A 16,049-nucleotide genomic window follows, 5' to 3' on the forward strand; every position below is an offset into this window, starting at 1 on the left:
AATGGAATAGTTAACTCTTTTAACTAGATTGAAACAACTACTCGACTTGGAGCTGATGGGTCCTGGAAAAACACACTGTTCCCCCAATAAAATAAAATTTAAAAAAAATTTTTTTTTCAGTGACATTTATTTGCTCAATTATGAGCTTCACTAGTTATCCAGCCTAGAAATGAGAAATTCATCTACATAGATATGAGATTATTTCAGTGAGCCTATTGTTTCTGACATTACTTAAAAATAATGTTTTTACTGAAGTAAAAATTACGTAAAGTATACAAATCTAACAGGAACAGCTTGACAAATTTTTACGTATGGGTATATCCATGTGACTATTGCCCTGATCAAGTGTTTCTAGATGTTTTAATGAGCTACGCCATTAAATTTTAAGCACAGATGCAAGCCAAGAGGATCTTGACCACCGATATATCAATAGAGATTTTTATGATACAACCACGTGAGCTAAGATTGTATAAATTTCTAATTTTTGCCATAACTGACAAAAGGAGGAGCACACAGTCACTCCTTTTGTGAATTCTGAGAAAAATCCATGTACCCTCTTTTGGGGCGTGAGACCTTCTCACAGCACAAAGAAAATTTTTCCTTGCTGTGAGATTAGCAACTGTACTATTTTGCATATTTCTTAAACTATGAAAAGACCCCTTCTCAGAAAATAGACTCTAGATCTGCAAAAAAGGAGAAACGTGATATTTGCAAATACATGTCAAAAGTTCAAGTCCTCTCCACTTTTTTCTGTTTTGTTTGTTTTCTGTTTCTATTAAAGCCCAAGGAGACCACAATGAGATACCACCTAACTCCGGTCAGAATGACTTTCATCAATAAATCAACAAACAACAAATGCTGGCGAGGTTGCGGAGAAAAGGGAACCCTGGTGCACTGTTGGTGGGATTGTAGATTGGAGCAGCCACAATGGAAATCAGTATGGAGATATCTCAAAAAACTGGAAATGGAACTAACTTACAACCGAGCAATTCTACTCTTAGGTATCTATCCAGAGAAACCCAAGACATTAATTCGAAAAAATATATGCACCCCTATGTTCACTGCAGCGATATTTACAATAGCCAAGACTTGGAAACAACCGAAATGCCCATCAGTAGATGGCTGGATTAAGAAACTGTGGTACGTTTATATACTGGAGTATTACTCAGCTATAAAGAAAAATGAAATCGTACCATTTGCAACAATATGTATGGACCTAGAGAACATTATGTTAAGTGAAATAAGTCAGACAGAGAAAGACAAATACCATATGATCTCACTTATATGTAGAATCTAAAAAACTAAATAAATGAGCAAAGTAAACAGAAGTGGTCTCAGAGACATACAGGAAAAACTGATGGTTGCTAGATGGGAGGGGGGGTGGGATGAGGGAGAAGGGGAAGGAATTAGACAGCATAAATTGGTAACTACAATATTGCCATAGGGATATCAAAGACAGTTTGGAGAATATAATCAATAATGTTGTAAATATTTTTGGGTGTTAGATGGACACATGTCTTATTATGGAGGCCACTCCATGGACGGTGTAGAGGCTTGACCACTGCACTGTACACCTGAAGCTGAAGTTGAATAATGTTGTATGTCAACTATAATTTAATAGTCACATGATGTGGAGTATAGTGCGGGGAGTGGAGTCAATGGAATTATAATAGAGATGTATGATATCGGGGTGGGGGCGGTAGATTGGGAGAGGAGGGCTGTCACTTCGTGAGGGGTGAAAAGTATAACAATTGCATTGTTTTGTACACCTGAAACTAAAAAAACCAAACAAACCCAAGGAGACACCTACCCCCGACAGCCTGCTCTAGCAGTATCCCAAATGAGGGGAGGACACTGTGATAGGAAATCAGTGTTAACCTGAGGGGGATAATAAAAGGGATCAGAATCCACCACCCTCAGAATGGCTACCTGGTTCATCCATTTATTCAATAAATATTTGCTGAATGCTTATTATGTGCCAGGCATTGTTCCAGGCACTGCTCAGATACATCAGTGTCAAACAACACCTCATGGTACATTCTAGAAGAGGAGGTGATCTGGGTCGAGCTGACAGAGGCTCCACTGAGGCACTGGGCACTTCTTCTGCAATCCTCCCCAGCCCAAATGGACTAACTCTGAGCCTGATCCATCCACAGAATTGAAGAATCATTAGAGAGAGAGGGAGGAGTAGTGTGGGTAATATCTAGGCATTGTTTGGCAATGAATTCTGCAGGGAGTAAAAGGAGTCTGAAACTCACTTCTATTTCCTGGAGTTCCATCTCATTGAAATCAAAGATCAAAGTCAGGTCAGGTTCAGAGAGGAGAGATATCCCTAATTGTGGCAGCCAATAAAACACTCACCGGTTTTTGGAGTCTTCCAGCAATGTATAAGTTATTCCAGTTGAGGAGATCTTCAATCAAAACACTAGTGCTAACAACCCCATACTTGATAAGCTGGAAAAGAAATGGACATGAAAAAGCAAAATACCATATTGTTGATTATGCAAATGCAAAATATAAGGAAATAAACTTCTGCCCAAAGTAGTCCCTTGATTTCCAAAGCCACCCAAAACACCTACTTTGTAAAAACACATATCACCACCAAAACTTTTCTCAAAGGATTAATTTCCAAGAATGATTTGTCCCCTCAGGTATGTGAGGTGAAGTGACCATGATTTTAACTCAGGCTATTGTGATGCTAAAAGCTCTTAGAGACTATTCAGTATTGGTCCTCAACAGATTGGAAATTTAAAAAAAACCACAGACAGTGTGAGAAGCGACAGCATAATTCATGCTTCCCATTTGAGAAATAAGAAACCGGAGGCTGAGAGAGAGTAAATGATGTGCCCAAAGTGGCACTATTAGTAGCAGAGAAAAAACTAGGTCCCTGAATTTCAGTTTGGGCTTCCAATGTTCATTTCATCACAAAGTACAGGAAAGTTTAATTAAAAGTTTTTTCTGACATCCTTTACATGGTGAATTTCTCTTTCACTGTGGTATATTTCACTTTTATAATTAAAAGCAACATCCAAAGATAAAACCTCTTTATCAGTGCTAAACACATGGAATTATGGTCAAGCTCATTCAACAGTAATTTGTACAAACCCTGAATGAATATAGTTGTTCCAGGTTACAGAATCCCATTTGCTTCAACAAATATCTTTGGACTCACTCTGCTGACTGTCAGTATCCCAACAGCCTTCTTAGGCTGCAAATATCTAAAAAGTAGCTAAAGAATTTTAATTAAAAAGTACAGTCCCATTGGCATATAATTATGCCCAAACATTTAGTTACTGGAGCTTGTAATATTGTTTAAAACTACTAATTAGAGATAGACTCAGCATAATATTAATTATGGGGAAAGAACAAAGCTACGTGTTAGGCATAGCACATAGGACATGGAAGGCTGTGCTGAATAACCTACTTATTATAACCAGAGTGGAGGCACTCTGGTTATAGTATGCAGAAAGCCCTTCTTGCTGTAGACACGTAACAGGTGGGAGGCAAAAGAAACACCGCTGGCCTGGAAGTCAGGGTCACTAACTAGCTGCATGACCTTATGAAAGTCTTTTCCTTTCTCTGAACCTTGGTTTTCTCATCTGCAAAGTGCAAGTGGAGCAAGATTGGACCTCAACCAGAAAAGTAAATATATGGCCCAGAGGCTATGCAGACATTACCAGTCAATCACAGCACTCATTCCTGCCAAGTTCAGATAGGTCTTCAAAATCCTTGTCAAGTCAGTACTCCAACCTCCTGCCCTTCAAAGTGTGGTCCACTGACCAGTAGCATCAGCATCACCTGGGAGCTTGTAAAAAAATGCAGAATCTCAGGTTCCATTCCAGACCAACTGAATCAGAGTCTGCGTTTCAACAAGATCCTCAGGCGATTCATCTGCCCATCAAAGTGTGACTGCCCTAAGCAATCAGCAGCATCCAGCAGTGTTGGCACAGCTGGTAGAACCGATATGTCATGCCTCGCCCAGCTTATCTGTAGGAGCCACCTGATTTAGTCCCCCTTGGTCCTCTTAGGCTGGAATCCTGCCTAGTCTTGGCAGCCCTCTTAGAGATTGGGCCCCTTCATCTGAAAGACAGTTCAGCAGGGTACCTGCCGTCAGACAACCCTCTACTGGAATCTGTGCATCTTACCTGCTCTTCAATACTCCATTGTCAAATTCCACCCACCTGCTAGCACCACATGCTCCAACTAACTATGATATTCTCTTCACTTTCAAATTCTTCCTGGGAGTGTCGGCCCTTCCGTCTAGATCAGGGGTCAGCAAACTTTTGAGACGGAAGAGCTGCCAGGGGTCAGCAAACTGCAGCTCACGAGCCACATGCGGCTCTTTGGGTACGTACACGTGGCTCTGAAGTAAAATTGAAAATGAAAATAAAACTATCATAGTTTCATTTATAAAATTTTTACAGGATATTATTCACATAATGGTGATTATGTAAAAAATATATTTATGGCTCTCGAATAATTTTTAAATTGTGAGGGACAGGATTGGTTCTTCCAGGGGTCAGCAAACTTTTGAGACGGAACGTACCCAAAGAGCCGCATGTGGCTCGCAAGCCGCAGTTTGCGACCCCTGGTCTAGATAAGACTAATTTCCAACCTGACCCTTAATAGGCTTGCCTATTCCTCCCACTGACCAAACCATTGGTTCACAAAGTGTGTTTTTCAGATTTGCAGCATCAGTATCATTTGGAAACTTGTTAGAAATGCAAATCCTGGGTCGGCCAAGTGGCGCGTTGGTTAAGAGCTAGCTTGGGACGCCAGAGGGCCCCAGTTCAGATCCCACATATGAGGGCCAGTGACACTGCCCTCTACAGCTAAGATGCTGAACAACAGCTCAACCTGGAGCTGGGCTGCCATGAGTTGCCAGCAATGGCATAGGCTGCAGCCCCTGCTGCAGTAGGTTGCCATGGGCTACCGTGTGTAGCCAGCAGCCACCGTGAGCAGCCGTCCAGAAGTTGGCGACTGATCTGCCTCACCCGAGAAGAGTGCAATGATGGTGCCAACTTGGGTCAGTGAAGCAAGGTCCTCCACAACTAGACTGAAGAACAAAAGGACAGCAACTTGTCTGTTCTCCTTCCTCCAATTCCCCAGTGCTGTTCCCATCCCCCAATTCCCCAATAAAAAATCTTAAAAAAAAAAAAGAAATGCAAATCCTCATTGCTAAGAGGGTAAATCTTAAAAGTTCTCATCACAAGAAAGAAAAAAGTAACTATGTGTGGCAATGGATATTAACTAGACTTATCGTGGTAATTATCTCATAATATACACATATATTTATGTTGTACACCTAAAATTAATACAATGTTACATAAAAATTATATCTCAATTTTAAAAAGTGCAATTCAAACCCCACCCCAGACCTATTGATATTCAGAAATTCTAGGGTGGGGCTCAGCAACCTGTGTATCCAACAAGCACTCTAGGGGGTTTTGCTGCACATTAAAATTTGAGAATCACTTGGCCAAAGGCAAAAAATAAAGACCATCACACTTGACCACCTTCATCCAGCAGGAGCCTGAACATTTCCTGACTGCAAGAACATACATATTCAGCTGGTATTCTAATAACAAAGGTTAATAACAACCCAAGTTAAGCCGAAGGGCCAAAGTCACTTACCCTACCATCACACATGATCAATGGGTTGTAGTAAACTCCAGCGCCATAGTTATTCTGGACAGCGGTGATAAACTTGGGCCCCAAAACTTTTAGGAAAGAGTAATGGTTCCAGTTTTTCTTCAGATTCTTTGAATGCCATGCAACAGGATCATCTACTGTGAACACAAAGTCCAGCATGGCATTCTGGGAGGTGAAGAGAGAGAGAATGATTTTAGCTTTAATTCCTGGAAACGCACCTAGATAGAGTAGAAAGCTCTAATACCCTATGCCATTATGATTAATAAAAGACCTGGGGTTGTCATCAGAAATTTAAGCAAGTCTCTGGAACCAATGCGAGCTTTGTTTTCATCAATACACATAATAATAGCAATGCCTACTGAACATGTATTGTCAGGCCAGGACTATTCTAAACACTTTATATATTAATATATACAGTAACTCATTTTATCCTCAAAACAATCCTACAAGGTAGGTACTGTTACTATCCCAATTTTATAGGAAAGGAAACCAAGGCACAGAGGAAGTTCCTTGCCCAAGGACACACAGCTAGTGGGTGGCAGAGTCTGGTTCCAAATTCTGTGTGCTGAACCACACTGCCTTTCACCTAAATGTTGCTGAATATACTCCTCCCCTTGTCTTCCAGGTGAAATAACCTCGTATAGATAAGCTCTACAAAGAATCATGTAAAGGGAAATGTTATTTTAACTCTCACCTATTCATCAACCACTCACTGAGAAACTACAATGAGCTCTGATAGGTCCTGGGGTAAGTCTGCTGGAAGAACAAATTATCACTACATGGACTTGATAGAGGAATGCAAAATGTGCTAATTGCACTCAAAATTGGGTCAGAACAGGAAAGAGAAATTTCCTATAAAATTACATTCTCCAAGATTCATACATCTGAGTCTCGAAGAATGTGCACGAGTTAAGCAGGCGTGGTGGAAGTGTCAGGAGAAGTGTTGGGAAGGGGACGGAGTCCTGTCAGAGGGAAACACTGCTGTGGATATGAGAGCTGGGCATGTTGTGAGTGCTGCCTTTGGTTTGATGTGGCGGGGGTAGAAATGCAGGCAAGGGAATGGTGGGAGAGGAGATCAGAGACAGACACTGGTTGTCATGCTAAGAAATTTTCCTGCAGAAGAGCTCCCTGGAGGGAGGAGAGAATCAAGGCCAGAAAACCACACAGAAGGCTAACTGCAAGATTCCAGCTGAAAAAAGAAAAGGCACTGAAAGGTAGGGATTGATCTGAGAGAGATTTAGGTGTTGGAATCTACAAGACTTGTTAACTTTCAGGGAATGAGGGTGAAGGAAAGGAGAGGAAGGACCTTTCCTTGAAGGGAATTCCGTGTCTACTCAGAGGAAAACTTTCATGGAAAAATGAAGAGGTGACTACAGAATTAGGAGGTGAAGGCCGCTCTGAGTTTCCCACAATCATATCCACAAACCACTGGTGACACATAAGATTTGGGGAGGACATGTTTTTTACACATTTATAATTATGTTAATATATTTAGAAAAAAATAAGACTATAATCTATAATTTCTTATATATCTATAATCTGTTAATTTCTCATATGCTGTCAGTTTAAAGAAAATTATTACTTAAATACTAGTATAAGTGGGAAACAACAAATCCAAGCAACAGTATAGATGGCCAGACAGATTAGGGCCAGGTATCCGAACCCAGGAGGCCCTATTGCAATCTGCACACTTTCATTTTCTTAGTGTATTAAAGATGACAATGAACTGTTCGGCTGTGCATGGACTACGGCAAGTAGAAATCTAGGTCAGAACACAATTGCGCACACAGAGAACACCCTTATTTAGACTTTTGCTCCTCTTACGTTAATTCGGCAAAAGCTCTAAAACCTTGGCAGAAAAATCAGTAACAGCTTCATTTAAATGGAAAGTATCTGCCTGCCACTCTTCTGCTGTCTTGAATCTTGTTTCTACCTTGGAAGCAAACTTTATTTTCCCTTTACTTTCAGAAAAAAAGTCTGCAATCACAAGGAAAACTACGCTCACTGCTGTGGCTCAGCCAACTTTGAAGAGTAAGTAATAATGCCTAGTCCTAAATGGACTCTTGTTAAATGTCCTGAGCATGGGTAAATATCCTGGTCACCCACTAACTGTTGCTCTTAGTTAACTTCCCTGCACCTGCTCTGGATCTACAGCCAGTCTGTCAGCTTCCTGAAGTCGGGAAGGTCATTTTGTATTTTCTCCTACAGATTGGGAATAGACAATGAGTGACTCTCAGGCAGGGCTGACCATTAAAATCACCTGGTTTTGAAATTCCCGAAGCCCAAGCATCATCCCAGACCAGTTAAAACAGAATCTCCACAGGTGGAACCCAGGCATCAGTATTTTTTTTAAAGCTTCCCAGAGAACTCCAATGTTCAGCCAAGGCTCGGAACACTGAACTAGAGCCTGGCAAATACTTCTTTTCCTTTCTTCCATTTTGCCTCTGCATAATTCATTGCATCTCCCACTCCAGACCGACGTGGACTCCTACTTATCCTTCAAAACTCAGCACACGCTATCCTTATTACTAGGAACCCTTTCATACGGTTTGTACTTGACTAGTTGACACGTGGAGTGCGCAGGCAGGCAGCTGCAGGGCTCTGGAGGAATCCAAGGCAAAAGAGCACTCGTGAGAACGGGCCCACTTTCGGCATGGGGCTCGCCGGGCTCACCTTCTGGTTTGAACTGGGCCCCGCCTGGCGGTACACTCCGGAGCCATAAGCGAAAGCCAGGCTCAACTCCTCGGGGAAGTGAGACAGGATCTTGCGGAAGGCCACCCCCGAGCTCTGCAGCGCCATGGGGCCGAGGCTCAGAGAAAGGGACCCTTGGCAGAACAGGGCAGGGCAGAGGGCAGAGGAGCGCGAACGAATACCAGGTGGGCGGTTAAAGGTGGGGAGATGTAAGTCGGGGACCTGCCCGAACCGGAGAAGGCTGGGGCCGGGGGTGGGGAATGGGAACTGTAGGGACCCGCAAGGACCAGGGAGACAGTCATGCCAAGGAGCCGCCAACCCCGGCCACGCCTCTCTCTCTCACGCAACCCGCTTCAAAAGCGCAAGAGAAGGCGCTCACCCGCGTGTGAGGACGCGAGGGCTTCGCAGAGACCTCTGGTGGTCGGAGGAGCGCGCTGCAGGCTCGCAGCCAAGGACTGTGACTTGAACATATGGGGAGGGGAGAATGTCAGCTAATTGAACGGCTTTTGAGCCTTAAGAATCCTTTTTTTGTTCTCGCCTCAAAGCCACATTTTAATAAACGACTGTAAAAACCATGCGTGTGTATTGCAGAATCTTTTTAATGAGTTGAAATTCACATAACAAAATTGTACACTTTCTGTACAATTCAGTGACATTTAGTACATTCACAATGTTGTGCAAACATTATCTCTATCCAGCTCCAAAACTGTAGAAGATTTTCAAGGTTTAGGAAAAACACAAATAGATTAAAAATCATGCCCAATTCCACCACCCAGAGATTATCACTGTTAAGGTTTGTCTGTGATTTCTTCCCATCAAAGCCCTTTTCAAGTCTGATGACAGGTATGAAAGGGTTTCATAAATGGCAAAGGACTGCACCAATGTTCTCTGATATTGGTATTTAATTTTAAGGGTGGAGAAGAATCTCTGCTCCTTTTTCCTTGGGGATTGGTCTCACAAAAGGCACATTAAATGTTCCCTGGGAGGAAACGGGACCCCAGGTGAGAGCTCACCTCTTGACATATAACTAGATAAACATGCTCAAGATCACAGGGCCATTCAGGATGTAGTTTGATTTTCAGGACAGAATCTTTTCAGATACTCTTTCTTGCTTCCCTACGCACACTGCCTCTCAAATATAACAGAAGTAGTAATAGCTAGATTTGGGTAATGTTGATGCATTTCACATGCATTTTTTATTGAGTTCTCTCTACTGCCCTGTGGGAGGAGGTTATTGCCTTCATTTTAGAGGTAAAAAAGCTAAGGCTTAGACTAAGAGAGAAAGCAGTGTGCTTAGGATCACATTGGCCTGTGGCAAAACAGAGCTAAAACCCAGGTCTGGCTCCACGTTCTACAATTCTACTCTATCCTTGAAGAGTTTTAAGCAGGGACCTGCCAGGCTCAAATGTTAGCCTGGCTTGCAGTGGGGAAAGAAGAGGCTGAGAGACCAGTTAGGAAGCTGTTGCCATAGTCTGACCATAAACTAAAGACACCTGGCCTGAGGTGATAGAGGCAGGAATGGGATTAATTCAATTTGAAAAATGATTATTTGGATTCAAACCCTGGGCCTGGCACTGAGGTAAGTGCTGAGGATTTGAGATGACTAGAACAGGGCTGCTGTCTCACAGGAGTTAGGGTCTGTGGAGGAGATAGATAAGCAAACCCAGAATACAGTGTACAGTGTGAAGTTGGGTACCCAGCGCCCTGCAGGACCTCTGAAGAGGGAGTATTAATCAGTTCTGAGTGTGCGAGGAGAGACCAGAGGAGGTTTCGCAGGAATGGCACCTGAGCCAGGCTTCCAAAGATGAGTAGGAGTTTATGAGACAGAAGATAGATGGGAGAGATTCTACCAAGGAAGAATTGATAGGACACGGTGACAATAGTAACAGGTGACATTTGTTTATTTACTATTCCCAAGCACTTTCTATCCTTATCTCTTTTCATCATTCCAAAGATCCCATGAGGCAGGTTCTCTTAAGAGTATCGTTTTTTTTTTTCTACATGAAGAAACAGAGTGCCTGAAAGGAAAAGCAAATTTCTTAAAGTCACAGTTAGGGGATTTGAACCCAGGACTCCTGAACTCCAAAAGCTAAGCTCTTTACCACTTGGTTTTAGTGCCTTCTAAAATAGGCAATTTGTGAGGCAAGAGGGAGATGTGGGAAATCAGCTGGTTCTACTCCATCAGCCAAGGTCAAAGAGCAGCAGCAGTAGCCAAGGGGACAGCTGAGACCAGGCAGGATACAGTTGACAGGAGGGAAATACAGTGTGTTTCAGCCTATCAATGTGAGCATAATCATTCTGGTTCCTTCTGACTAAATATCACCCTTGCCCAATTGCCAGAATCTGAAATGCAATTACTGCAGAATTACACTGAAACCTTTCACCCAAAGACAGTGAATAAATCTCTACCAGCCGTGTTACTTTTTTTCCCCTTGAAATAATAATTCAAAACTCTGTTTTTTTCTTTTTTCTTTTGCCCTCTCTCTTTTTTTTAAAATTTTTTTTATTGTTAGTTTCAGGTGTACAGAACAATGCAATAGTTATCCTTTTCACCCCCCTCTCCCCATCTATTGCCCTCCCCCCTGATATCATGCTTATCTATTACAATTCCATTGACTTCATTCCCATTCTCTACTCCATGTCCCGTGACTATATGTATATATAATTATAGTTGACATACAATATTATTCAACATCAGCTTCAGAAATACAGTGCCCTCTCTCTTTGCAAAAGTAATCCATGCTCATAAAAATGTAAACACTATAAAATTATGTATACCATTCCCCAGAGATAGCCACTGATAATCTTTAGTACATATTCCTCCAGATATTTTTCAATGAATATATTAACATTAAAAACATTTTCAAATGGAATTGTAGGATAGAAATATATCAGGGACATCTTCTCATGTCAGAATATATAGATCTATCTCATTCTATTTATTAGCAGCAAATTTTTCTAAATACGGATATGCTATCATTTGTTTAAATGTTTTCGTGTTAACAGATATAGAGTATTTCCATTTTTCATACATGCAAACAATGCTACAGTGAACATCCTTACATGTATACCTCTGTGTATATGTGCAAGTATTGCTATAAAGTAGATTCCTAGAAGTGGAATTGCTGGCTCAAAGTATCAGCACATTGCTCAAATCCCCTAGAAAAGATTGTACCAATACACACTCCTACCAGTGGGGTTCAGCCCTTGATATAAATAAAGGTTCTGCAGTTTCTCCATTTCTCAGTCTTACTCGTACAGGCTTTCACACCTAATTATCAGTCATTGTCACAAACATTTTCTTCCCTGATAATGCAAAATCACCAGCTGGAAAGTTCCATCATATTCCTGTGTGCATTTTGCTTCTACCCAGAAAGAGGCAGAAGCAATGTAGCAGAGAATACATTTGTATTTTCCAGCAGAAATCTCCCTGCTCCTAGCAGTTCATCCGCTCCCTTTTAAATTACCGTGACTTGCGAAGTTAGAAGATATTAAAAAGCGCTAGTGTTTTATCTATTTGCTTTAGGGTTCTATTGAAACTCTCATACCAATGTAGTAAGAACATTAGAGAGCCATTTAAAAATACAGATAAATGCCACTTGATTTGAGTGAATGTGGGGCCTCATTTTTCTGATTTATCCAGCTGTTGGCTTTGTATCCCTTAACAATGACTTTGTCAGGCTAGATTTCACCAGGAGAATGTTCATCTATTTCATTTTTTTTATAAAGCCCTGTAAAACCTCTATAACCTTTATTCCTCAGTTTTTCTTCTAATTAGTGTTTAAATAAAGGACACAAAATGTTTGGGAAAAAGTTCCAAGCTCTGTGGTTCTTAGAATTAACTCCATGTTCAATTTATCTGTTGATGGAGGTGAGGGAGGGGGATCTTGATCTCCATCTCATCAGAGGAGGATCACCCTATCACGTGTGTCCACTCTCTGTTGATTGATGTATCATAACTCGGCCAGATTGAGAGCATCTTTAATACATCTTTAGTCTCTGAGGTACCACCTGGGTTTGAATTTTGGCCCCAGGAGTTAATAGCTGTGTGACCTTGAGCAAGACAACTGAAGCTCTCTGTGCCCTCTTTTCCTCATTTGTAGAATGGGCAGAGTAATAATACCTACTTTATGGGATTGCTGGGACCGTAACTGCAATATTAATAGTATCCCAAAAGTACATAGAATGGTGCCTACCCCAGAGTAAGCTCTCAATAAATGTTTTCCATCTTATTGAATTCTTAAGAGACAATGTGCAAGAGGAATTCAGAAGCATAGTTATACCTAAGTCTTTATGGCATTTAGCATTTTACACTAAGCACTTTTCCAGACATGATTTTATTTAATGCTTAAAACAAATCCGGGGAAATAAGTGGATATTATTCTAATTTTACAGAGGGATAAACTGAAGGATAGAAAAATGAAGTAATTTGCCTGAAGTCACGACTAATTAATGGCAACCCTGCCAATATAGTCTACAAGTCAAATTCTTCTCCTCTTGCACCATAAAAATAACACAAATCGATAATTTCCCTGAGGGATTCATTCATTCTCCCATTGAAATCTTCTCATCCTTTAGTCCCAGCTCAAATATCACCTCTTTTTAATCAGAAGTAATTTTTATTGGTCCTCTGTGCCCACATAACCCTTTGCTTATAGCTTTCCAGCCCTTGTTTTAAATATCAGATATGTCTATCAAGAACAGTTATAGAAAGCTTGGGGACTCTGAAATCAGGGACCATATCTCATTCATCTTTCTACATTTTAGGGCCAAGCATAGTGCCTGAAACACTTTCTGCAATTGAGAATATAACAGGCTGATAACAAAAACTAAACATATATCCAAAGCAATTATAGTAAAATACAGACAACATCTGCACCACAAATGTGGTAAGACAGCTCTTCAGGTTTCCTGAGAAAGCTTCTTGGGTGGGAGGTTGATATTTGGGCTAGATCTTGAAAGATGACCAGAAGTTCACTAGATAGGAAAGAGTAGTGAAAACATTCTAAGGATAAATAACAGCTTCTACACCAGGTCTTGGAATTCTCACTCTGGAAGAACACTGTGTTTACCAATGGAGTTATAGAAGACCACAGACTCTTAATACCCAAGATATTAGTGAATAATGGCAGAATTTCGGGGAACAGAGTAGAAATCTCATCTAACCGACAATATAATATAGTGGTCAAGTGTGGAAACTCGGGGGGCCGGCCAAGTGGTGCGTTGGGTAAGAGTTGGCTTGGGACGCCACTCTGAGCAGCAGAGCCCTGGTTCGGATCCCACATGAGGGCCAGTGATGCTGCACCCTCTACAGCTAAGATGGTGAACAACAGCTCAACCTGGAGCTGGGTTGCTATGACTTGCCGGCGACAGTGTAGGGTGCAGCCCCTGCTGCAGTGGGCTGACATAAGCTACTGTGTGTGGCTGGCAGCCAGTGTGAGTTGCCAGCAGCCAGTGTGAGTGGCTGTCCAGTTGCCGGTGACCGATCTGCCTCACCCAGGAAGAGTGCAATGATAATATTAACATGGGCCAGTGAAGCGACGTCCTCCACAACTAGACTGAAGAACAAAAGGACAGCAACTTGTCTGTTCCCCTACTCCAATTCCCCAATAAAATCTTTAATAAAAAGAGTATAAACTCTGGTTCCAGACTGCCTGGTTTCAATTCTGGCTCAGCCACTTATTATCTGTGTGACCTTGAGCAAGTAGATTCGTGCCTCAGGTTCCACATGGATAAAATGGGGATAATAATAGTGCTTACCTCACAGGGTTGTCATGACAACTACATTGGTTAACATACATAAAGTGCTCGTAAAAATACCTGATGTGTACTGAGCACTATGTATGTGTATGCGTTTGCTATTATTATTTTTTTATTATTGTTGTTATCTACTATCCCTGAAATTTAAGCAAGTCATCAACTGCCTCCTTTATCTCTTTGTAAAACTAGCCCTGAATTTTAATTTTGGGATAAACTGAGTTAGCAAAGAACCCAGGTAGAAGAGAAATAATTAATTACTGTATTAATTACCAAGTCTGTCTCTAGCCACAAAAGTCTGCACTCTGGGTTTGGTGTAGATTAGCATGTCCCAAAAGTGGGTTTCATTGAATTATTATTATTTGGAGTTATTTGAAAATAAAAATTCCATTTTCAACTAAGTTTAGGAAATTGGGTTAAAAGAGGCAAATAGATTTCTTTGCTGTGGGATTTCTCAGAGCATTAATATATTAATATGCATTGTGAATCTCCAAAAGAAAATTGGCCATGTAGCGTTTTCCAATTTCCCAGACTATGCTTTGTTTTTCTCTCCCTCTCCCTCCTCCTCTCTCAGCATCTTCTGGGATAAACGTTCTGTGGCATCAATTTGGGAAACATCGGTGCCAAGCACTCCTTTTGCTGTCAGACAATCATCTCAGTGTCCCAAACCAATCAAGAGTAATTACATAGACTTCTTTTGCCTGAAGTCACCAAAGGATCCCATAACCTAAGAGAGACATTGAGGAGCTTCCTGACACATGAATTACTGTTACAGCTTATGGCTGTAAAAACCCAAGTATATCTATGCTTCTGATTCTGAGGACTCAAAACTGGCAAAACTCTCCGAACAACCTTCTTGTTTAGAATGACACTCTCCAAATCTCCAGGATCTGAGCATCTGACCCTTTCACCTGGCGTCTCACTTCTTTAGGCATCATCTGGGCCTCTTCATGGATGGAAGTGATTGAGGAAGAAATACCACAGCTAGTGCATAAATATCTCTTTGTTAGTACTTCCACGTATGAAATACCAAAGACCTATGAGGACAGTACTCTTTTTTTTTTGACAGTTCTCTTATGATGTTATTTTTTTCTTTTAATTTAATTTTTTAAATTATCATGATTTTTAAACTTTTTGTTGATGTATAGTTCTGTGAATTTTAACACAGTTCATGTAATAGGTTCATGTAAATGCCACTACAATCAGGGTATGGAACAGTTCCTTGAGCCCCAAAACATCTTTTTGTGTGCTTATTCATCATCTGTATATCCACTTTGTTGAAGTGTGTGTTCAAATCTTTGGTTCATTTTTGTTGTTGTTGTTGTTGTTGAATGGTGTGTTTTCTTGCTGTTGAGTTTTGAGAGTTCTTTATATATTCTGGATACAAGTTTTTTGTCGGACATGTGATTTGCAAATACTTTCTCCTACTTTAGCTAATCTTTTAATTCTCTTGACAATGTCTGTCATAGAGCAAAAGTTTTAATTTTCATTGAGTCCAATTTATCAACAGGGGATAAACTTTTATTTTAAGGATCATGATTTTGGTGTCATGTCTTATAAATCTTTTCCAAACCCCAGAGCACAAAGATTTTTCTGCCATACTTCCTTCTTACAGCTTTATAATTTTAGGTTTTACAATTAGATCTAGGATTCATTTTGAATTAATTGCTATAAAAGTTGTGCAGTTTAAGTCAAGGTTCATTGTTTTTACCTATGGATGTATAATTTTCTCAGCACCAATTATTGAAAAAGATTGCCATTTCTCCATTGAATTGTCTCTGCACTTTTGTGAAAAATCAATTGGTTATATTTTATGTGGGTGTTTTTCTGGACTCTCTATTCTGTTCCATTGCTCTATATGTCACATAGCCTTGATTAATGGAGATTTACAATGTTTTACAATTGGGTAGCATGATTCCTTAAATTTTGTTCTTCTTTTTCAAAGTTGT

The 16,049-nt window shown here is 40.7% G+C and overlaps 1 protein-coding gene across 4 annotated transcripts in view; it reads right to left on the reverse strand.

Moving 5' to 3' along the window:
* Window positions 1-8,662, reverse strand: part of TAMM41 (TAM41 mitochondrial translocator assembly and maintenance homolog) — a 91,365-nt gene extending 82,703 nt beyond the window's left edge. For 2 of the 4 annotated variants that reach the window (XM_019646067.1, XM_019646066.1), the window contains exons 1-3: window positions 8,326-8,662; window positions 5,635-5,817; window positions 2,362-2,454 (exon numbers count right to left, since the gene is read on the reverse strand). In XM_019646067.1, coding sequence (XP_019501612.1) covers window positions 2,362-2,454; window positions 5,635-5,817; window positions 8,326-8,451 — 402 coding nt within the window. In that variant the 5' untranslated portion in view covers window positions 8,452-8,662. Of the gene's footprint in view, window positions 1-2,361; window positions 2,455-3,677; window positions 3,806-5,634; window positions 5,818-8,325 lie in introns of those variants that run through there. The other 2 variants (XM_019646069.1, XM_019646068.1) reach the window with 2 other exon arrangements.
* Between the last annotated feature and the right edge of the window lie 7,387 nt (window positions 8,663-16,049).

This window comes from Hipposideros armiger, unplaced genomic scaffold (assembly GCF_001890085.2).
Source record: "Hipposideros armiger isolate ML-2016 unplaced genomic scaffold, ASM189008v1 scaffold_96, whole genome shotgun sequence".
In the NCBI taxonomy this organism is placed as follows: domain Eukaryota; kingdom Metazoa; phylum Chordata; class Mammalia; order Chiroptera; family Hipposideridae; genus Hipposideros; species Hipposideros armiger.